The following is a 24,074-nucleotide window of genomic DNA, read 5'->3' as shown; positions in this document are numbered from 1 at the left end:
GCACCCCGGCCGGGAGACGCCTTACCAGAGTCTTCCCGTTCCGGGAGGAACATCGACCGCTCTGTCACCGGGGCTTGCCCGGAGGTGCCTTCTGGGCCTAAAAAGTGTACCAGAGTTTTCTCTAAGGGTCTCCGTAAAGGGCCTGTGGACACCGGAGTACACTCCGAGTCTCCTCCTGTGGGGGCTGCTTGTAGACCTAGTTCTACTGACTCGTGTGGTACCGGAGCTTGCTCTGAGGCTTCCTTATCGGCTTCCCTCAAAAGTACCGGGGTGCGCCTCGAGGCCTCAGCTGATCTTGGTGATATCGAACGTATGTTCGAGGCCCGCTGTGAAAAGGCTTCTACCGGACTCGGGTGCGAGGTCCCTCGTACAGAGGCTAAGGCAGCCAACAGTTCGGTGAAAGGTCTTTCTCCTGTTCCCGTTCTTGTGGCGACGCCAGAACCGTTGAGGGGGCAAGGAGTGAGGTTTCGAACCGAAGTTCCTCCTTTACCGGCAGTGCCGGGGTCATTCCTGTGAATGCTACTTTGGCTATTGGTATGTCGCAGAAACATTCCAGGCTGCATAGTACCGGCTCGGCCGAGGGTCCTTGTGTAAAGGCTAAAATGAAGACCCCTGATCCACCGGTGGGGACCCCTGCCTCACTTCCACACGTGCCGCAGTTCCCCTCAGGTGACAGCAAAATGGCAGCCGTTCCCGCCAAGACCACGGCGGCCATTTTGGGCACTTCCCCTACAACTACGCCATCGACCTCCGGTGTAGGGATTGGTTCTGTGGGTGAACATAAGGTTCCTTGTGCGCATCAGTTTGGTCCAGTTTACGACTGGAATGCTCGGATGCCCCTTCCGCACAACATCTCGCTGCCTGTGGGTTCAGCACCCTTGATTAATGTGGACACCTCTGGGGATGGGCCTGCTTGGCAACTCTCCCCTCTGCGTCTCTGGAATTATCCCCCTCATGCGAGGCCTTCTCCGGCAGCTCCAAAGCTTTCTCCGGAGGATGCTTTTTTCTGGCAAGTTTCAGGTACTCATGCGCACCGACCCCATGAGAGAGTATTTCAAGGGTCTTTTTTGAGAGATATGCCCGCCTGCGCCTCCGGCTCCACCCGCGCCTCTGGTGGTTCCGCCGGCGCCGCCTTTGCCTATGGTACCTCCCCCTACCCTTCCTCCCTTGCCTCAGTTGTCCCCCGTGGACAAGGCGGTGCCCGACGTGGTTCAGCAGGACCCTGACCTGTCGGATGATGCGCAGGGCGATCAGGACAGCGAAGACCAGCCCTGCGCTATTAGAGCCTTTCACGACCGGGTGCTGGACATGATGTGTCTATTGAATGTTCCAGTGCGCGATTTTTGAAATAAGGTTTGTTTTACCCCTTTACTATCTTTATATTAGATTCATACTCCGGGCACCCTGGCTTGGCGAGTGGGTGTTCACAGAGCGCTCCGGGGGGGGTCACAATTCAATAGGGAACTCACTGGGTCTGCCGTGCACGTCCGCTTGCTCCGCTGCCTCCAGGTCTTCCTTTGCTGCTGCTTGGCACAGCCTGTCAACCTTCTTTCTTCGGTACCCTGCTCTCCTGTGTTCACCTGCCACCAGAGCCCTTCTTACTTTCAGGAAAGCTTTAAAGGTTTAAGCTTTCCGACGCACAACCTCTGCACTTATGGTCTCCAGGGGGAAAGCTTCTACATGCAATGCTTCCTACTGCATGACCTCTACAATCAAAGTCTTCAGAGGTAGAGACCCTCTGAGGACTGCTAACTGCTTGATATACGACACTGGTCACCGGCGTTTCTGCTCTCCTCCAGATTCTGCTTCTGCTGCAACGTGGAGAAAACACGACTCCTCCAGCTCTTGCTGTTACTCTCTACGGCCTGGCCCCGAGGGGACCTTTTATGCCTCCCAATCTTTGAGGTGTGGGCCATTACAACTAATAGGCTGCAACTTGCAGTCTCATGTCTCTGCAGCCCTCAGTACTTGGGGAATTGTGCGACTGGAGCCCCCAAAGTAAAAATCAGTTTTTCTCACATGTTCTATTTTACAATAAGCCATTAGAATGGTGGCTCTCAGGAAAAGTTACAAAAGGGGGTTTCCCATTCCTCCAGATATGCCTCCCCCTCATGTGATCCTCCTGCAGAACACCACCCCCAGGGTCAGGATCAGAAAGCGTCTGCCTTTCCCTGGCCAAATGAGAAGGGTCCCAAGCCAGATTTTCTTCCGGAATCATCTCTGATTCATCACACTTCTTTCCTGGTCCACTCGCCTGCCAGGACGAACCCCTCTAAGCCCTTTGCTGGTATACTCGCCCGACGGGAAGAAAACTCCTACAAGTAACTTCAAACTTGATAGCAGTATTGATTCCACATTTCTCCACACCAATATCTCTTAGAAGGTGTAACCAATAACTGCCTTTTCTTATAGTCTCTGGACTCTTGACATTTTGTGTTTCAGTTTTTACTAAACTGAGAACGAAATGTATAAGAATTATTCTCAAAGACCCTCTCAATGACCTCTAGACAGCCTTTTGACTGGTAGCAGTTTGGGGTACAAGCTTCCTCCAATTGAAATCCCAAAAAGGAAGAGTTGCGCCCTTGTTGCCTTAGTATGGTTTCACACTCACTTGGCTGTTGGCAATGTGATGTATATGCTTTCCCAAAGGTGTATCTCTCAAAAGGGGATTTTTGTCTTGGTTACTTTAAGATTTTCTCACACCTTCTAGGCGAATGGTAATGATGGTTATGAGCTTTTCTCAGTAGTTGTCTTGAAAAGGGTTTCTTGTAGCCTCTTGTAGTATTGGTTAGAGGCTTCCCCCAAGGGTAGTTCATGCAAAGTCTTATAACAGCTCTTGGCTGTGGGTAGTACTGGTTATTAACTTTCCCCTCTTGTAGTTTGTTATAAGGTAACTTTATTCTGCGACTTAACTTTGATTTCTTTAACTATTCAGGACTCAGACAAAAAGTTCTGCTTTGATTTATTAATTGTTCGGTATTCAAAATTATTGAATTTTGACAGCTTTTGTGTAAGGAGCGCCCCAGTGTCAGCCTTTACACTCTGCCAACTCACTGGTTCTCTGTGGCGGCTCCCTCTTGCTATCCGGCTTCGCAGCGGTTCTTCGGCATTTCATCGGCTTTCTCTCCCGCTTCTGCGAGCTTTGGGTAAGTTGCACGTCGGTGTTTGGGATCGATTATAGCTCTTTATATCTACTGCAGCTTCACCTGTCTGCCACACGCTGCTCTGGAAGCAGGTCTCCTTCTCAGCTGAGCTTCTTCTTAATACGCTGATTCTGCTTGATTTCACCCTTCGTGGTGACTGCTGATCGCGGGCTTCTTTCCATGGCTGTTCATCGTTTCAGCTTCCTCATGGGCATTCAAAGCTCCTTGGCTTGCTTCCTTGACTTCACCTTCATTCCCTTCATCTCCTTCATTCCCCAGCTGGGCCTCATATTGGGTTTTAAATATCTCGCTCAGGTGCTTTAATTGGCAACAACTCGACCGCACCGTTGAATATTCCCTATTCTGAGTCCCCATTGCCTCTGAACTCCTTCTTCGTCCCAGTACTTTTAGCATTATGGGAACTGAAGTCCATCGAAGAATGTGTAACATTAAGTTAGATATTCTTCCATGGACTTAATTTCCCATAATTCTACTGGGAGTTATTAGCGTAAGGGGAGGTTGTGGAATGAGTTTGCATTTCCACATTGGAGTGATGTTTTCTCATTAAGGCAGGCTTATGGCAATTGAAGGTTTTCATCTTTAATTCCTGAGTCTTTGAGGCGACAACTTTTTGAATGACTTTTTATAACAGGTTCTTTGGACATTTATATTAGAGGGATTGGTACATTGATAGCATGCCATTAAATATCTGGAAATGATTTCACTTTCATCCTCAGAAGGAGATGAATACCATGTCTCTCCTGGTGGAATCGGTATCGCACCAAAAGCTTGTAAATAAAAAGCTGAATGCGCTTTTAGTGTGCATTTGGCTCGGCAAAAAAAAACATAGCCCATAATGCTGAATCCCTCGCTACCCTAGTTCTGCATTATGGCTGCAGGGGTGTCCCCCGCCTACATCAAATGGAAAGGCACATTTGAAAAGCTTGAGTTACAAAATGCGATCTCTGCTATTTTGTTACTCAAACTTTTCCAATACGGTTTTTTAACATAGATCCGTGCAATCACCACCTCCCCTTCATAGCCATCTCCTCCCATGTGATCCTTTTCCCCGATACCACCCCCGGAGTTTGGATCAGGTAGCGGCTGACTTCCCCTGGACACATGGGAAGAGACTTTAGACTGGGTTTAGGTGAAGACTCTGCAGGATTCATCAAACGTAATCGTTTTCTATCATTTTCTTTACATCGTAAAGTGCCCTGGAGCAATTTATTTTCAGATGCTGAAACTAATTATTTCCTATATAGTTGCAAATCTGCATTTTTATAAAGGTTGAAATGGAGACAAAAAGGTTGTAAAGAATGAGTAATGTAAAGTGGTCTTGTACAGAGTCACTCACTTGATGCATATTATTGAAGAAACTTGTGCAAGTCATATGTTATTGACTCTCTTAAAGATCTCACTTGGTGGAGGATATTTGTAGAGTAGATGTTCCACAATTTAGGTGCATGCGTATAAAGACATTTGCGTACTTCATATGGCTTTGTCAAAATAATTCTTCACCTAACCACATATTTGGCTGAAAAGATAATTCACCGTAACATGTTCACTGCTGCATGTTTTGTTGCCTTGTTCCCTTTCCAAGTCGAAGTTAAACTGTTTTTTACTTATAGCAATGTTTGTGTCTTTTGTAATCAGGAAGAACAGTTCTAAGGGGTAACATTAGCTAATTGTATTCCTTTGTGGCATATTTTAGGACCATTGTATTCCCAAGACCGCATCCTACAAGCCATGGGAAATATAACACTGGCGTTCCATCTCCTTTGTGAGCGAGCAGATCCAAACTCTTTTTGGCTCCCATATATCATGACTTTGCCTAGTGAATATGATACCCCACTCTACTTTGAAGAAGATGAAGTACAATACCTTCAGTCAACACAAGCAATACAAGATGTTTACAGCCAGTATAAAAACACAGCTCGTCAGTATGCTTACTTTTACAAAGTCATTCAGGTAGGCTCAAATACCTTTTTACATTGCTGTTTCGCTTGGTACTCATTGAAAGCAAATGTAGACAAAGCATATGGCTTTGATTTTTGCAGTGGTAAGCGTTTCTATGTACACACACAACTGCAAATAGATATATGTATACCAAGTTGCCTAATTTATTAAATGTTTAAAGTTTGGTATTGCACGTTTTTTGTATGCAAGTTGTGAGGTATGAGCGTATTTTGTGCAATTTAGTGCCTAATAAGCCAACATTTCTGGTTCCAGAGCACTGTACATTATGCAATCTCTCTTTGCATTGCCCTTTCTCTATTCACCAAACTCAAAAAGCTCATGGCACATTGTCCCTAGTCTGTGACACCATCCCACAGTAGTGACAGTATAGTATGGTGAATGGCATATATATATGTATCTGTTCTGGTCAATTGAATAGCCCCTTGTAGCCACAGTCTAAAAGCTAGTGCTTAAAAATGGTGTGTGGTGCGCCCATCTCTCTTTCAAATTACTTGAATTCTTTCCCTGCCTCCAGCATCTTCCTCCACTCCCTGCACTCACCACCTGGGCCTCTTCTAAAACCAAACCCCAGACACACTTAGCTGTCCCTGGGTTCATTTTTCTCCAGTCCTCTGTGTGAGACGGTAAGATTTTCCACACATTGCTCTGCACTTTGTAATGTGCACTTGTAATGTGATTTTGAGCTGGTGTGGAGAAATGAATGGACTGTGGTGGTGGGCATACCTCTACCTGTTGCCACAGCGATCAACATAGTAATATGGTGTACCAAGTTGCCTAATTTATTTGTGTATGTGTGTGTGTGTATATGTGTATATATATTTCTGATGTTTGTTAATCTGCTTAGAATCACATGCTGTGCATAGGTCCGACATCCAGTGGTCACTGCGGAGTATTGCATTTTGTTTTTCGTAGTCGAAAAGGGGACGTCGACAAGGCGTGTCTGAAACACTATCCCTATAGTGACGTGCGTTGTACCCACAATCCCTCACGCGTCGAGGTCCCTCAGATTGTTTTTTTCCGCCCAGCTTCTGGTCGCCTTCACGCGGAGCTCCTCGAGAGACATTGCAACTCCTCGACCTTTGTTCGTTTTTTTCTCTAATATTAATAATCCCCCCCCTCGACGCAGTTGTAAGCTGTTCTCCGCCGAAAAGAATCTTCGACGGAGGGTCGAGCGGAAGAAATCCTTCGGCGCACGTGGCCTGGCCTCGCAGGCCATATACAGTAGGGAGAGTGGGGTCGTGGGACATCTCTGGGTCTTTTCTGAGAATGCCTTTCCCTTTCCCCTTCCTTTCCCTTGGGGTGTTTATCGCGATTTATTGCCTCGGCTATGGAGAGGACACCGTTTAGGTTTTGCCCACTTTGTAAAGGCAAATTCACTTGGAAGGACAAGCACTCACGGTGTAACCGCTGCTTGCCCCTCGATCACAGGGAGGAAGGGTGCGCGGCTTGTCGGCTTCTTAAGCCTAAAACTCTAAAAGACCGAAGTGTTAAAAGGTGGGCGGCCTACGCGATGTCGAAGGCCGAAGGTTCACCCGCCGCTGCTACCACCGACAGTGACGAGGAACCCGATAACACGACCTCCGCTACGGAAGTCGAAACCCCCTCTAAGGAGCGCTTACGCGCTTCGTCGTCTGTCCCCGGCCCCGACGGGCTCGGCTCACGCCCTGCTTATGGGGATGAACACCCCGGCGACACAGACGCACACAAAGATCCACATAAACACACAACCCACGGCTCTTCTTCGACGAAGTCGAAAAGACCTTCGGCGCCCAAGGAGACGCAGGTTCCACCGGCGGCCACCTCGGACCGTTCGGGTTCGAAGCCCCTCTCGCAACCGCAGCCGCGACCTGCGACTGGGCTTTCGGCAAACAAGGGCGCTGCCACCAAACCATCGGCCGGTGCGCATCAACAGAAAGCGCATACCGCCGTAGAGCGTTCGATACCCATAGCGTCGAAAACTCAAGCTTCCGCCGACAAACGAGTCGCCGACAAGCGAGTCGCCGATAGCTTAGCAAGGATCGCTGTAGCCGACGCCCAAAAGCGTACGCCGAAGATTACGTCTAGCGTTACGCATAAGTTAAAGGATACGCTGAAAAAGCCCGAAGGGAAGCAGGGACTACCCCCTTCAGTCAGGGAGTCTCCCGACACACCTGAAGGTTTTTCGGAGGGCGACGGGACACTTTCCTCGACGCTTTGGGAGAGGTCGAGCCATTTCGAGTTAGATAACCCTATGTTTCCCCCGCCAGACCGCTCTGGGGTACCCCATGAAACAATGGAAAGACTCCACCTCTGTATGGAGAGGATGGAAAGGTTCATGAGCACCCAGGCCTCTCAAACTCACAAGAGGACCAGAGAAGGGCCTCAGGAGGACCCCAGGGCCAAAAATCCGAGGCTGGACACAGCCTCAGACTTCCAAGATGTATATGACCTCACTGGGGAGGAACAATACTTCGAGGAAGAAGATGATTTCATGGACAATGAAGAACAGAACCAGGAGGAATGTCTGGAAGACAGAACAGACATTATAGAAGAAGAAGAAGGCTTCGGGGTTAACCCAGAAGAGGGACCTTCACACCCCTGGCAATCACTATCAGTGTATTCCGACACTGATGTCCTAAACCTAACTCCTCCGGACAATTCTCCAGTTAGGAACACGTCTCCAATTGACGATCAGCCCACGTTCAATGCACTGTTGCGCAGAGCAGCAGCGCATTTCGAACTCGACACCGGGGAACTCTCTCCAGAATTGGACTTTGTAGAAAGAGTGATTAAAGAAAAACCCCCGGTCAGCCAGACCATTCCACTCCTCGCTTCAGTGAAGAGAAGGATCATACCTTCGCTGTCCACTCCCGCAATGATCAGAGGGGTCAATCCACGGATTGAAAAACTTTTCACTCCTTCACCCTCAGACCCCCTCTACATTAGGGGACATTCCATTCCGGATTCCCTAGTGGTATCTAATACTAGAAAGAGGGCAGGGGTACCACTTTCCACCAGTGAGGCACCCCCTGACAAGGAGGGCAAGAGGCTATATGCCCTTGCAAAAAGAGTTACTTCCTCGGCTGCCTTCTCAGCAAGAATTGCCAACAACAATTCCTTGCTTGCAAGCTACGCAGACGCGCAGTGGGCCAAACTGCGAAAAGACGCAGAGGAAGCACCGGAGCCTTTACGTACGCGCCTACTGTCAACTATTGGCGAAGGAACCCAAGTGAACCAGAGCATTGTTAAAAACTCTCTGGACGCGGCAGAAACAGCAGGACGTTCCTTGGTACAAGGAATACTCCTAAAGCGCCATGTATGGCTGCGCAACTCAGGCTTTAAACCAGAGACACAGGCGTCTTTGATAAATAAACCTGTCGAGGACGCTAACCTCTTCGGAAAAGTGGTAGATGAAGCCCTAGAGATGGCTAAAAAAGAGTTTGACACTATCAAGACTCTTGACCAAATCTCTAAGCCCACTACCAGGCGCGGCTATGGCAACAAACGCTTTTTTCGTGGCCAACGCCAACACCAACAACAAAATCAACATCAGCAATACCCTGCCACCAATTACCAAACCAATAGTGGGCAGTACAGCCAAAGAGGCCAACGCCGGGGCAAAGGGAGGGGTCGGGGATCCACCCCCAGAGGCTCCCAAGCCCCCAACAACTCCAAGTGACGCGAAGATTCGCGTCCCCTCCCATGCAACACCGGTCGGGGGCCGGATAACATCCTTTCTTCCTGCATGGGAGGAGATAACTTCAGACCGTTGGGTACTTTCCACCGTAGCCCACGGATACTGTATCGAATTCAACAGTTCCCCATCCTACAGACCCCCGAGGGGACGTCGCATGACACCGGAACATCTTGCCATCCTTCTCCAAGAAGTACTACAACTGCTGGAAAAAGGAGCCATAGAGGTCGTGCCTCTATCTCAGGTAACAGAAGGTATTTATTCAGTGTACTTCCTTGTACCCAAAAAGGATCTAACCATGCGCCCTGTATTAGATCTGCGCCCAGCGAACAAGTTTATCAAACCCCAAAAGTTTCGTATGGTAACCTTACAGGAAGTAATCCCACTGCTTTCTCAGGGAGATTACATGACAACATTGGACATGAAAGATGCATACTTTCATATTTCAATGTTGCCAGCGCACAGAAAATACCTCAGGTTCATGATAGAGGGCAAACACTACCAGTTCAAAGTGCTACCCTTCGGCATAGCATCAGCACCAAGGGTATTCACGAAGGTGCTGGCAGTGGCAGCGGCCCACCTGCGCAGGTTGTCCATCCCAGTTTACCCTTACCTCGACGACTGGCTCATAACAGGGGATTCTTACGAAACATGCTTCTCCAATACCCAAAAGACAGTAGACCTTTTGTTTCAGTTGGGCTTCTCCATCAACGAAAAGAAGTCCAGTTTAGACCCCAGTCAAATCAAGCAATTCCTAGGGGCTCTAATTCAAACAAAGGACGGCCTCGTCTTCCCCTCCAGAGAGAGGGTCCAAAACATGCTGTTTCAGATCCCTCAATATGTAACCGGTCGAGAGGTGACGGTACGCAAAGCAATGCGCTTGCTAGGAATGATGGCGTCGTGTATTTATTTGGTACCTCACACGCGCCTGCGCATGCGCCCAATGCAAGAGTGGCTCAACAGCCAGTGGTGTCAGGCCAGCGGACTATGGGAGGATCTAGTTGTGGTCTCGCAGGCCTTAGTTCTCTCGCTACGGTGGTGGACAAAGGAAAACATGGAAAAAGGGAAACCCTTTGCCACACCCGCGGCGGAAGCCACTCTAACCACAGACGCATCCCTCACAGGATGGGGGGCGCACCTATCCCATCAGACTGCTCACGGAGTGTGGACTCCGAACGTAGCATCCAAACACATAAATCTACTGGAGCTCCTAGCTGTGTTCAAGGCGCTAAGAGCCTTCCAGGAACACCTACAAGGCAAAACAGTAATGGTCCTTACAGACAGCACCACAGCCATGTACTACATCAACAAGCAAGGGGGCACCCACTCTCCAGGCCTGTCCAAGCTGGCCCAGAATATATGGAAGTGGGCTCTCAAACAGGACATGTTCCTACTATCACTACATGTACCCGGGGAACTCAATCTGCTAGCAGACAGTCTCAGCAGAGATTTCCCCCTGCCCAAAGAGTACGAATGGCGCCTGCACGAAGACATCGTCTTCGACGTCTTCACACAATGGGGATTCCCAGAAATAGACCTGTTCGCAACCCTGGAAAACTCACAATGCCTAAGTTACGCCTCCAGGTACCCCCAGAACCAATCCAAGGGGAACGGTCTGTCGATGCAATGGTCAGGGAAATTTGTTTACGCTTTTCCCCCGACTCCCCTTCTCAACAAAGTGGTGCACAAGATGCACCAGAAACAAGTGACCATGATACTAGTGGCCCCAATGTGGGCACGACAACCATGGTTCGCTCACTTGATGGAGATGTCTCTATCCCCCCCAGTAAAACTCCCCTGCCCGTACAACATGCTGTCTCAGGACAAAGGCAGGACTCTGCATCCATGCCCCCAGAACATGAACTTAGCAGCTTGGCTCCTGAGATCATAGAGTTCGGACATCTACAACTCCTGCAAAGATGCATGGACATCCTCAGGGAAGCCCGGAAACCGAACACTCGCCACTGCTATTCTAGCAAGTGGAAAAGATTTGTCATCTGGTGCAGGAGTAAAAGCATCAACCCTATTGACTGCTCTCCCACACATGTGGTCCTATACCTGACCCACCTATTGGATTCAGGTCTAGTGTTTAACTCCATTAAAGTCCACCTAGCTGCACTTTCTGCATACACCACTTCCCAACTCAAAGTGTCGTGGTGGAGGATCCCTGTTATAAAGGCCTTCATGGAGGGAGTAAAGAGAATACACCCCCCGATAGCTGACCCAGCTCCCGGATGGGACCTTAATGTGGTACTTACCAGACTCATGGGCTCTCCATTCGAACCCATGCACAAAGCATCTCTTAAACACCTCACGCTTAAGACTGCTTTTTTAATAGCTATCACCTCCATCAGGAGAGTAAGTGAACTTCAGGCTCTTTCTATTCTAGACCCCTTCGTTACAGTTCACAAAGATAAAGTGGTTCTACGCACTCACCCTAGGTTTGCTCCGAAATGTATTTCTTAATTCCACGTAAACCAATCTATAGAACTACCAACGTTCTTTCAAAATCCTTCCAATTTGGGAGAAAGGACTCTGCACACACTAGATGTACGCAGAGCGGTCATGTTCTACATGGAAAGAACCAGACCACTGAGGAAGACTAATCAGTTCTTCGTCTCGGTGGCAGCAGGAAGAGAAGGAGATGCAGTTTCAAAATCCACTATTTCTAGATGGATTGTTCAATGCATCACTCTCTGCTATACTCTTGCTAAGAGAGAACTGCCCTTTAGGCCAAGAGCACACTCTACTCGAGGCACGGGGGCATCCATAGCATTCATTGCAAATGTTCCCCTTGAGTCCATCTGCAAAGCAGCTACCTGGAGTTCTGTGCACACCTTTACAAAACACTACTGTCTAGATACACACTCTAGATCTGACTCCCAGGTGGGACAGGCAGTATTACGACACCTTTTCTCTACTGTTCCTTCTCATAACCCACCGCCAACTCCGGGTACTGCTCGCTAGTCTATGCACAGCATGTGATTCTAAGCAGATTAACAAACATCAGAAGAGAATGCATTACTTACCGTAAAAGCATTTCTGATGATTGTATCTGCTTAGATTCACATGCGCCCGCCCTTCCTCCCCGCTCGGATGGAAGGAAAATAGATTTCCTTTATATATCTCTCTCTTTTCTGTACTCACTCACGTCTAGAAGGCTCCCTCAGGGCAGAAAAATACAAACAGAGGGACCTCGACGCGTGAGGGATTGTGGGTACAACGCACGTCACTATAGGGATAGTGTTTCAGACACGCCTTGTCGACGTCCCCTTTTCGACTACGAAAAACAAAATGCAATACTCCGCAGTGACCACTGGATGTCGGACCTATTCACAGCATGTGAATCTAAGCAGATACAATCATCAGAAATGCTTTTACGGTAAGTAATGCATTCTCATATATATTTCTGAGGCTTGTGGATGTGCTTAGATCACATTCTATGCATAGGCCGACAACTAGTGGTAGCCACAGAGTATTACATTGTTTGTTTTTCGAAACTCAAAAAGGGACTTCAACAGGGCATACCAGTAATACTATCCCTAGTGTGATGTCCACTGTACCCATGGTCCTTCTCGCATCGAGGTCCCTCGGATTGTTTTTTTCCGCCATTGGACGCATATCGCAGAGTTCCTTCTGGCTGATGCCATTACTTATAAAATGTTTAAAGTTAGACTTTCTTTCTGTCCTTTCCACAACCGACACCGTAAGACCTCTGGCGACGGCTTTCGAGGACAAGACCATTCGTCGACGAAAGCGACCCCTGTCTCGACAAACTTCATGTGCGGCCTTCCTAGGCTCCAACAGGCCTCTGCCCTGGACAGTAGGGAGAGTGGGGGGAGGTCATACTCCATCTCAATTAGAGAATGCATATTCCCCTATGCTTCCTTTTATTTCACCAGGCTGCCATCCTTCCACAATATGGAACATATACCTTTTAAATTCTGTCCTTCCTGTAACAGGAAGTTTCCCTGGAAGGATTCACACAGAGTTTTTAACCTTTGCCTTCTTCGGGACCACTCAGAGAAACAGTGTAAGTCCTGCAAACTGTTTCAGGCAAAAACTTTAAAGTACCGGAAAACGAAACGCTGGGCCCACCACACCATGCAGGCTGAGGCCACCATGGATGTCGAGGGAGCCTACATCAATGGCAGCGTCGGTGTCCTAAGTGACGCTGAGGGTGATCGGGACCTGATGGATTCCTGTGTGCGAAGCCCCGACTCCAACTGACAGGACGCGGTCCTGCTACGGAGAAGACACCTGGCAGCTCGGCACATCCCCTGCATGCCACACTAAACGCAGCCCCCATGGCCAACAGTCGACCATGTCGTCAACCGATAAGTCTGAAAAATCCCTGTCCTCTGGGCCACCACGTTCGCAATCACCTCACGACAGGCCCCCGAAACAGACACCAACGTCCGTTTACAAAACCATGAGTAAATTGGAAAAGTTCTCAGGTTCTGGCAATCATACGCTGAAAGGCGCATCGACGGCTCCTGCAAAGAATTAAAAAATGAGTGAACCCATTAAAAAACTCATCTCTGACACCCTCCTCAAGGCAAAGATGTGGAAAAATGCGAAATCCTCGACACCTCTACCCTCAAATTCACAAGATTCAAAGGATAGGGAATACTCTGCTCCTAAGGGCACCCTTTCAAAGGCAATGCACCACAAGCAGCCCCCTGCTCCAGAGCCTTTGCCTGCAACCTGATCCCATAGTGTTACCATCCTCTCAATGGACCCCAGAACAGTTTGATAGGGTTATGAAAATAATGTCTAGTTTTGTTGATTTTCTGGATCAACATCCAGAACAGCTTACCAATCTCTAGGGGCCCTGTGACGAACCAACCTATGGGGCATCAGTGGTCCAGGGATGAAGATCGGTTTCTAAACCATCAATCTACCCCACACCTCTAGTACATCAGAAGGGATCTGAACAGATTGGAATGCAAATGAATTATATCTCCTTGCCAAACTTTGGTAAGGTGGACGGAACGGCAGGCTTAACTCTGCAAGGTCGTGACTCAATGGTTAGTTGAAACACATTGAAAATACAATTATTACCCAATGATAAAAGGGACTGTCCAGTCAAGGATGTATAAAAATATCTACTTTATTATTAGTAGAACAGACAGTTCTAGCACTACAAAATACAACCCACACTGCAAAGGAACACAGAGGACAGACAGTTTCATGAAGGAAAGGGATGCACCCTGGATACTGACAGGAGGGTAGTTGTCAAAGTAATCAGTCTTACTGTTCAAGGTTACTCTGTTACTGCACCAATGGGGCAAAGGGTCATAACTGTCTCTAGGGGCCTTCCGAGAAAGACCAGGGGGGCACAACCACAATGTACTTGATGCTGAAGAAGTTCTTGGTGCTCAAAAGCGTCAAGGTGGTTCCAGGGCACTTCTCAGCTCTGAGACAGAGTTAGTGGTGGGAGAAAGCTGCGGGTACCAGGTGGCAGGCAGTTCGGCCAGCGATGCTGGGCAGACGTTTGCAGGCAGTCCGGTGCAGTTGCCTAGGGCCAAGAATCGCTGACTCTGCTGGTTGGCGGATCTGGAATGCTGGTCGAGGTGTCTCGGGCGGCTCTGGTGACTGCAGCGGTGCAGCCGGATGCTGTTCGAGGAGTCGACTGTCTCAGAAAAAAATGTCCTTAAAAGATGGACGCTGAATGATGCTTGTGTGGCACTCCTCCTAGCTTCTTCGCAGGGCTCGTTTCGTCCCAAAACAGCCCAAAGCTCAAGAGAGTGAATGCAGGCAATGGCCTTGTCCTTAGTTCAGATACTCTCTGGCACTTCCCACCTAGGAAGCTTGCTGGCAGAACCTAGCAGGGCATGCTGTCTGATGGCTAGGTATCGGTACTGGAGCTGCTGGGCGTCTCCTCTGAGTCCGGTATCCCCCTGTTCCCTGGGAGATGTTTAGGGGAGGGATCTTGCTTCCCTCTTGGAACACCTGGCCTTCCCTCACTGGCGGAAGATGTAAGGTAGATTGTACCTTCAGCCCGGTTCCAAATGAGTCTTTTTTCTTACTCCTTTCAAAGTCGTCTGATCTGTCAAGTGAGGGCTTCAGCCCTCTCTTAAAGCCAAATGGACCCCAGTAATTGATGCAGGCTAGGCCCACCTTAATGAACCAATCCTGGGTCCCCACCAATAATCCTCTGTTATGCATGAGGTCAGGACCAGAGTGCCCCCCCAAATCACATACTACTTCCCTCTGAAAGGCGCCTGCTATGCAGTGACACCTGCAGTAACTGCTGGACCAGACAGGCCATTCACTGCCGTTCATATAGAGAGGTGGCAAGCATACTTTCTAGTTGACACATGGCATATCAATGGGTTGTTAGTCCCGCCTACCTGTTGTCTCTTCTGGCAACCAAACCTTTCAGGCTTGTTTCAATTATCTTGTTAGTATTATGAGAAACCTGAAGGTGTTTTCCTGTCTAAATCTCGAGGATCTGTCATCCAGGGTGCCAGGACACGCCATCGCTATTGGATCCAGTTCCTGGGGTGGACCAGTGACCCAGGATCACCTGGATGGGAGGTCCTTTTGGAGTGGAAGTGGGACACCGACTGGTAAAATGCGTTATTCAACTTCCTTCAACAACTTTTCCCCAGCGTATCACCTAGGACATTCCAAACCACTGCCGCCCCCCCTTTCTAACTCTAAAGCTTTCGCGCAGCACAAAGGACAACGGATTAACACCAAAGCCATTTACCTGACATGTCCCAATACAAGGGTCAGGCAAAGTCAGGCAACTGATCAGAATCACACACACCTGACGGGCCTTTCCTTTCCCCATAGGGATAAAAGGTGGAGCCAGAGAGCACAGTACAGGTAAGGCAAACATGGCAGACAGCACAACGAGATGGCTACCACTCAGCAGTTCAAAAAAAGGAGAAAGGCGGCCGGAATCGAGAGGGTGGCGACGAGGGAAGTGAGCTTGACCTTTTCGTCCCAGACCCACAGAACCTTTGTGGATGAAAGACTAATACCGCGAACAATAGCACAAGTGTCCTGCAGCAGATGTCAATGGTACACGGGGCAAGCCTATGGCGATAGGCAGGAGTGAGGGAGGTGCCCGTGGCACCGACCTTGACTCCAGAGAAGCCAACAGCCAAGCAGTTCATCACAGCCGGTGAGTCGAGGGGAGAACCGATAAGAACTGGGCTGTGTTGATTGAGAATCGCAAAGTGACAAGCTTTGAACCGAAGCTGATAAACTTTGAATGAACTGTTAAGTGTGAAGGGGAGACTAGTTGCAGAGGGAAAGGGGCATGATGTGGGTGTTAACCTGAGAGAGAGTGGTCGAGCCCCATATGGGTGAAGTACCAGAAGGCCGTAGGAGGGCCAGCGAAATATTTCGAAGTGGTCATACAGAGGGTCAAGCAAAAGCCTGTACAAAAAGGGAAGTGAATCCCATGGCAAAAGGGAACATTGACAAACCAAGGGAATTGAATCCCGTTAAAGTCAAGAGGGGTCCGAGCCCGACCGAGGGAGATCCAGGGGTGAAACTATCACCCAAATTTGACTGATAAAGGAACTGTGATATATTTTGGAGAGGAGCCAATGCCCAGAAGAGGGGGACCCAGGGGTGAACGCATCGCCCAGCGGACCTTAGAAAAGAACTTTCATTTGTTAAAAGAACTTTTGGTTTTGTTGTTTGAGCACATCAGGTCCTCGAAGGCAAGAGACTTTCAAGTGGAACGAGACTTGGTCATAGACGGCCCTGATAACTGAAAGCTCAAGGGTTAAAAGCTGAACTATCAACTTGTGCTAGAAAATCCAGAGAGTGTCTTGAGAGCTGCCATTAGAACTGTTGTCTCATGCTGGAGAAGCACAGGATTGTACTGTGCTCCTAGCCTCCATCTTACCCCGTGCTCGAAACATGGGGAAGGAAGACCCAGACTACCGCATCTTGACATATTATTTGAGAACACTTCTTTCTTTCCCCGAGAACTATCCCACATCCCTTTTTGTATTAGTTGTGATGTTTTGGCAATAGGTTTCTTAGTATAGGCTCTTTTTATTTTGACACAATGCTTCTAGGACTGCCTTATTCTTCATTTATGTCGATGCTTGCTCCCATCTTAGATTTAGTTTTAGATTGGGCGTTTTTCAAACCTGCACACAGCATTCATTGTTCAATAAAAACCCTTGAACTGTGATCATTTATGTCTGTCTTACTTGTTGTCGTCATGAGTTTCTCACAATATGCACTGCCACCAGCCAGAGTGGATAAAAGGAATGCAGATCTATGGAGCCTTTGATATTTAAATTAGGCTGCCCATGGCTGGAGGAAGGGGTGCCTTCCCCTCTTCTTCAGATGCTTTGATGTACCCCGGCCTGTCACATTCCAGCCAAATATGACAGGGAAAGACGGCGCCTGTGGGCTTTTTTCCCCCGGACTACACATTTGTAGGGGAAGCAGATAAAATGTGCGTGGAATGGCCTGCACATTTCTCGGAGGCAGATCTCCCTTAATTCATTTTTATTTATCAAAAAATCAAAAAGCCCTGGCAAGCGCACTCTCCCTGTGCGTATGGTCGAATTCCTCATAGGCCCCCTGAAGGCGAAGCAGCTAGCAAGCAACCCAACAACAAAAGAACCCGCCTGGACCTAACTTGGAGCTGCGGTCACTTCTGAGCTTCAGAAAGCACGAAGTTTGAATTCAATTGAAGAATCCAAAATGGCTTGCGCATCGGCAACTTGGCAACCATCTGCCTACCTGTTTATCAGCGTTGCCTAGCAACGGCCTACTGAGCACTATATTAGCCTATCGCATTCCGCTGACAGGCGGAAGCCGGGGCTTCGTTGTAAGGCCTGTGTTAGAAGGCCCCCCTGTCTGTGCAGTTAGTGCGCAGGGACCCCCACATCTGCGAATCAGCCCTACTCCATGGCTACACCTCAACAACGCTCAGGACGCTAAGGAGCTTTAAGAACTTTATCCCTATTGGCTACGCGATAGATGCCACAGTGAGTTCCACGCTATGTTCGAATGATTTCATACTGTGTTACATTCCCCTTGAGAATACATTGTTTTTGCTCATATGTTTACACACTCTCTTATCTTGTACCTGCTGCCCTGCTTACTGTATTCTCATCTAACTTCCAAAGTTGTTTATCGTGTATGCCCTGAAGTTATCGTGTATGCCCTGAAGTTGTTTAACTTGCATTCCCTATCATTATATGCGCCTTAGCTAGACCACGGCATGTCATTGCTGAAAAGGTTTCATGTTTGCCCCATAACTACAAAATCAGTCTGCCCTCTTCCTACCAGCCAGCCTTTCTGGTGAACTACATGGGCAGTGCCCACCAACATCCAGCTGGCACAACATTAGGCGACACCCTTGCACGCCAACTTTGCCTCTCATCAGCTCAACTCCAATCAGTACCTACGCTCCCCGCACCAATTCACTTGCAATGTCTCCAAATCACCCAAACTCAGCTGATATCCCCCACTATTTTTCTACCCCATTTCTTCTTCAGCCCGCCCAGGGACCCACACACCTAGATACCCGATGCTAAGGGCAGCCCCTTTGTTCCCTTAGCCCGCACACTAACTATTTTGAGATGCCGCACTAAACCACTACATTACCAAATGCACCTTAGGCCCACAGATCACAGAAACCAACTAATGGGATGGCCAGTGGAGTAACTTTGCTGAAAATGTTGGGGGGGGACATGACATCTGAAGAAAAGGTGGCCCTAGCCAAATGAATGGGGACAAAATGGTGTGCCATGAAAGTTGGGGGGGGGGACAAACACCCCTGTTCCCCCCCTAAAATTACGCCCATGGGGATGGCCGCTCCACACGCACCACAACCCCCTTTATCATGAATTCTCCCTCCAAGCATTCATCAGTTTCCACCATCAACCGCCTCTCACCGCCCGCAGCTACAAATCATTCACACCCTACCCCGCCCACTCAAACCAATGTAAGCAATCATGCCAAAGTTATATCACACACACACCACACCACCAGCCTCAGGGTCCTCTCCACACCATCAATGACTATTAGGGCCCAACCCAAATCGCCCCAAATGCCTATCCACCTCTAACTCCAGCACTCCACCCATCCTGCTCCAATGTGCTCTCTTCAACGCACAATCTCTCCCAGGCCACGGAGATCCATGACAATCTCACTAACCCTCAATCTTGATCTCCTCGCCATTGCGGAAACATTTCTTCATGAGGCATCAGAACCCCCTATCTCCCTATCCCTTTCGCCGGGCTATATCATATTCCGACAGGACCGACCGCTTATGAAAGGTGGTGGGGTAGCTTCCATAGCCAAAGAATCTCTATCCCTTAAACAAACAAACACCTCGCTGGAAGGTAACTCGGACTCCATCGCCATTAAACTCTCCCTATCTCCCAACTGCACTATTGCTATCCACATTATTTACCGACCCCCTGGCCATTCCTCTGACTTCCAGGAAAACCTACACCATGTATTGGGAGATAATCTCAAAACCATCTTTTTGGGCGACCTAAACCTAGGTCTGAATGACTCCAAAGACAAACATGCCAAATCACTTGCCAAAGCTTTAAATAACATGGGATTTTTTCAACAAGTCACTGCCCCGACTCACACTAAAGGACGCATCCTCGACTGGGTTGCTGACCATAACTGTTCTGCTTCCATCAGCGCCAACTCCCCATTTCATGGATCTACCTCCATCTCATTCTCTTCTCCATCGCAACCTCCACCAAGACCATTAAGCTGTCTACAACGCTAGCACCAGCACTAGCCAGGAGTGCCCGGAAACTAACCAAAGACAACCTTCTACCTTATCTGGAGGATCCAGCCTTCAGTCCGTCTTGCTCTAACGACCCCAGGGTTCTAACCGAAATGTACAACTGTACTATCAAAAACGCAGTTGACACACTAGCTCCTCTGGAACTAAAAGAAGCTAAAACGACTAAGCATGCAAACGCCTGGCACACATCAGAACTTCAAGAACTACGCACTCTTAAGTGCATTGCGCTCACCAAGAGTGACAAGCAAACCCCCAAGACTCCACTAAAGATGATTTTACAAAATTATCATCCCAGTACAAAAAAGCCATCATCCTAGCCAAATCCATCTCCCTCAACGCTGAAATCTCCAATGCCAAATCAGAATCCAAAGAGATGTTTGCCATATTCAGGGAACTAGCGACCCCAGCCCTTAGCACCCAAGTCATAGTTAAAGATAAATCTTGGTGCTCAAGCATTCAAACAGCCATGCTCAACAAAATAGACCTCCTACAGGGCAAAATTCGATTCCACCATAACTCCCTCACCAGTACAGACCCTCCCATCTCACCCATCAAGAACACCCCTTCCCAAGACAAGACACTTTTTGACTTCAAAGATATCTCTGAGACCGAAGTTCTGGCTATCCTCAAAAACATAAACCCCTCTATTTGCAAAGGTGATATATGCCTAGCCAATATCATCAAAGACTGCGCTGACACCCTAGCACCATTCCTCACTAAATTTATAAATGCCTCCTTTGCATTTGGCATCGTTCCACCATGCCTTAAAGAGGCTTGGGTACGACCTCTCCTTAAACATCCCTAGACCCTACCTCCCCCAGCAACTACTGGCCTATCACCACAGTCCCATTTCTTCTAAAAATCCTTGACAAAGCTGCATACACCCAAATCCAGTACTACCTGGAAACAAATGGCATTTTAGGAAAAAGGCAATCAGGTTTCCGCCCTGGCCATGGTTCGGAATTGGCACTGCTGAACCTTAAAAACCAATTAACTGAAATCATGGACGAAGGCAAACCAGCACTACTGCTCCTTATTGATTTATCTGCAGCTTTTGACCTAGTGCACCATAACACCCTATGCAGACATCTCACCAATTCAGCTCACTTCACTCCTAAAGCCACCACCTGGATTACTTCCTTCCTTGAAGGAGGAGCCTTGAGAGTCTTCTCTGAGCAGGCCTGCGCAGCACCTACCACCATTCACTGCAGAGTTCCTCGAGGCTCATGCACTTCGTCTCCCTTGTACAATATATTTACTAAACCTATTTTCGATGATCTGGACGCACTCGGCAGAGCATACACAAACTATGCTAACAACGCTCCAGTCCTCCTCCCACTCTCTGGCGACTACGAAAATGATGACAAAACACTGCACAATACCTATGCCACCATTCAAGCCTGGATGGCAGCCAATGGGCTACGCCTTAGAGGTGACAAAACCGAAATCCTCTTAGTTGTCCCCAAGGAAACCCTGAATAAACTGAATGAACAATACTGCTCCTTCACAATAGACAACACACAAATCCAAGTCTCACCATCAATAAAGACTCTGGGGGTGTACTTAGAGTCCACACACTCCATGACAGCCCAAGTTAGCGCCATTGCCACTTCGGCTTCATTCACCACCAAACTGACCAATGCAGTTTACCTTTCTACACAAAACTCTCAATAGCCAAAGCCACCTTTGGTGTAAAACTTGACTACTGCAACGTTCTCATTGCTGGTACCTCTGTAAAAAATCTAAAAAGGCTACAAATTATTCAAAATAATGCGCTACGAGTAGCCCTGAACTTTCCCAAGAGGGAGCACATCTCCAATGCTAGGTGCGCTGCACACTGGCTCCCCGTTAAAGAACACATCATCTCCAAGACCCTAGCATAACACACAAATGCCTCTTCCTCACAGCCCCCTCTTACCTCTCTGAAAGAGCCAGCTCATCCAGGCCTAAACGAACACATTACTCCAACCAATTGAACATCCCCACCTTTAAACGGGCCAAAGCTGGCGGCACCAGCTTCCCTTTCATAGCTCCAAAACAATGGAATGCCCTCCCTCCCAACCACCCTAAGGAATGGGACCTCGCACTTATCCTTCCGCAAAGCCCTCAAAACAACGCTCTTCAACTAGCTCACATTCACCCATAGGCTCTCCCTTTCGATACCTTGTTCTTATGGTATTAGATTTAGACGGTTTTGCTGTAACCCTTTGCACCGTAGAGCCCCCATCCTCTGTAACATTGCACTTTAACCGCTATCTGTCCTGTATTAGGGCTACCTGTCCTGTATTAGGTTCCCTGTAACCATGAACCACAGACAGGCTGTTCTTTCTTTCTTTTCTCTCTTTTGTATCTCATGTAACTAAGCAAGCCATGCATTTAACAGTGCCACGATGCCTGAGGCCTGCTTTGTACGCTTTATAAATGTAAAAAATAAATAAAATAAAAATAAACTCAACCTAGTACATCTACCTTTCAAACAGTGTCTGATGACCTATACTATGACGACATTCAAGGTCCCCAAGAACCTGGCTCGTTAGCGAACCAAGGAAACCAAGGGGACATGGAGGATGCATATCAATACTATGACGATGACGATGAATGATGTATACATCATCGGATTCCCAGACAATACCGACCAACCAGTGGCTGATTCCCCTGTAGAAAACCAACTGCAGTATAACAAATCTTTTTCTAAAATCTGCAGAACACTTTAAAATCGATACCTAGGAGGCTTAAGTTGATAAAGACTTCGTAGAGGACATCCTTGGGGATGAGAGATCTGCAGCACAGTTCATCCCACTGCTCCAATCTGTCCAAAGGCAGATTCTCTGTTTACCCCAATCTGACAAGGGCAGTCAATACATGAATTGAGAAAATGTTTAGGCCATCCCCGTCAGACCTATTGTACATTAGGGGGCAGCTAAAGCCTGACTGTCTAGTAGTAACCACCACAAGGAAGAGAGCGGGCCCACCTTTAGCCTCCCGGAAGCCCCTCATGACATGGAGAGCAAAACGATTTACACCTTTGTCAGGAAAGTGGCTTTCTCAGCTGCCTATCAAGTGCGGATAGCCAACTACTCTCCAGTTATAATTGCCGCAAGTGGGATGAAATCTCACAGCAAATGGAATTGGTCCCAGAACCCCCAAAGACACAGCTCTTGCAAACAATTGCTGAAGGGAAACCAGTAGCAAGCTGCATCCTTAAAAATAATTTAGATGCAGCAGACAATGCAGGAAGGATTATGGCAGAAGGTACCCTCATCAAACGCCACACATGGCTATGTCAATCGGGTTTCAAGTTGGAAACCCAAGACACCCTTTTGAACAGGCCCATTGAGCCCAACGCATTAAAGCGGTCGAGGACGCACCGAAGAGCGCTAACGAGGAATATGACACCCTCAAATCCATGGGTCAACTCACAAACAAATCATTTGTGGAGAGATGAGGTTCTTGTACACACAGGTTTAGAGGACAGAACTCCCAGCGGTCCTCCAACTACAACCAGGGACAGAGTTCATCCTGGGGTTCCTCACAGGGGCAATCCTCCCAACATTTTCAAAGATGCCACATAAGGTCCAGAAGTAGAGGCAGATCCTCCTCCTCAAGAGTGGGCTCCACCCCATCTAAGCAATGACCACCCGCTACAGGTCCCCTCCCATGCCTCCCCAGTAGGAGGTTGTATTTCTCATTTTAGCCACGCCTGGGAGGGGATTACATCGGACAAGTGAGTACTTTCCACTGTGGCGGGGGGCTATTGCATAGAGCTAATACAATCACCAGCCAACCACCCACCGACCAAGACAAAGAAAAACTACGGAGGAAGAACAGCACATCCTGCTACAAGAGGTCAAGACACTGCTGCTAAAAGATGCTATAGAAATTGTCCCTGAAAACCAGGTAAACCAGGCTATCTGTCAATGTACTTCCTGAAGAGCACAAATGGCAGCTCAGTAGAAAATTGCGGACGATATCTTTTTCCTCTGGGGCTCTCCCGTTAGACTTGTTTGACACAAACCTAAACACACAATGCCCAGACTTTGCATCCAGGTTTCCTCAACCCAGATGCAAGGGGAACGCCTTGTTGACTCGCTGTTTGGGGAAATTTGCATACTCTTTTCCCCCAACACTGCTCCTGAGCAGGATAGTGAACAAGATGCAACAGGAACTCATGTCTCTAATCCTGGTTGTTCTTATGTGGGCGACACAGCCTTGGTTTCTTAATCTGCGCAAACTGGCGATGTGCAATCCAATCAAACTCCTGTGCTCCTAAAACATGCTCACCTGACACGGGGGACAATGTTAACCCACATCCTCAATCTATGACCTTTCCAGCTTGGCTCCTGAAGTCATAGAATTTGATCATTTAGAACTACCTCAAAGGTGTATGGAAATCCTCAAGGCAGCACATAAACCAAATCCGAGACAGAGTTTTGCTTTTCTCGTTACCACCTCTTCCTCTGATACCACCTCCTCCTGATACCACCTCGTCCTGTATCACTTATTCCTCTGTTACTAA

General features: G+C 48.2%; 1 protein-coding gene across 2 annotated transcripts in view; it reads left to right on the top strand.

Annotated features, from left to right (window-relative positions):
* SETD3 (SET domain containing 3, actin N3(tau)-histidine methyltransferase) overlaps nt 1-24,074 on the top strand; it is an 800,835-nt gene that overhangs the window by 454,149 nt on the left and 322,612 nt on the right. For both annotated transcript variants that reach the window (XM_069637733.1, XM_069637734.1), the window contains exon 6: nt 4,858-5,114. In XM_069637733.1, the coding sequence (XP_069493834.1) occupies nt 4,858-5,114 (257 nt within the window). The remainder of the gene's footprint in view (nt 1-4,857; nt 5,115-24,074) is intronic.

The sequence above is a fragment of the Ambystoma mexicanum genome, chromosome 14 (assembly GCF_040938575.1).
Source record: "Ambystoma mexicanum isolate Mex_15411 chromosome 14, UKY_AmexF1_1, whole genome shotgun sequence".
Taxonomy (NCBI): Eukaryota; Metazoa; Chordata; class Amphibia; order Caudata; family Ambystomatidae; genus Ambystoma; species Ambystoma mexicanum.
Note: the sequence above shows the minus strand (reverse complement) of the source record. Positions and strands in the feature narration are given on the sequence as shown.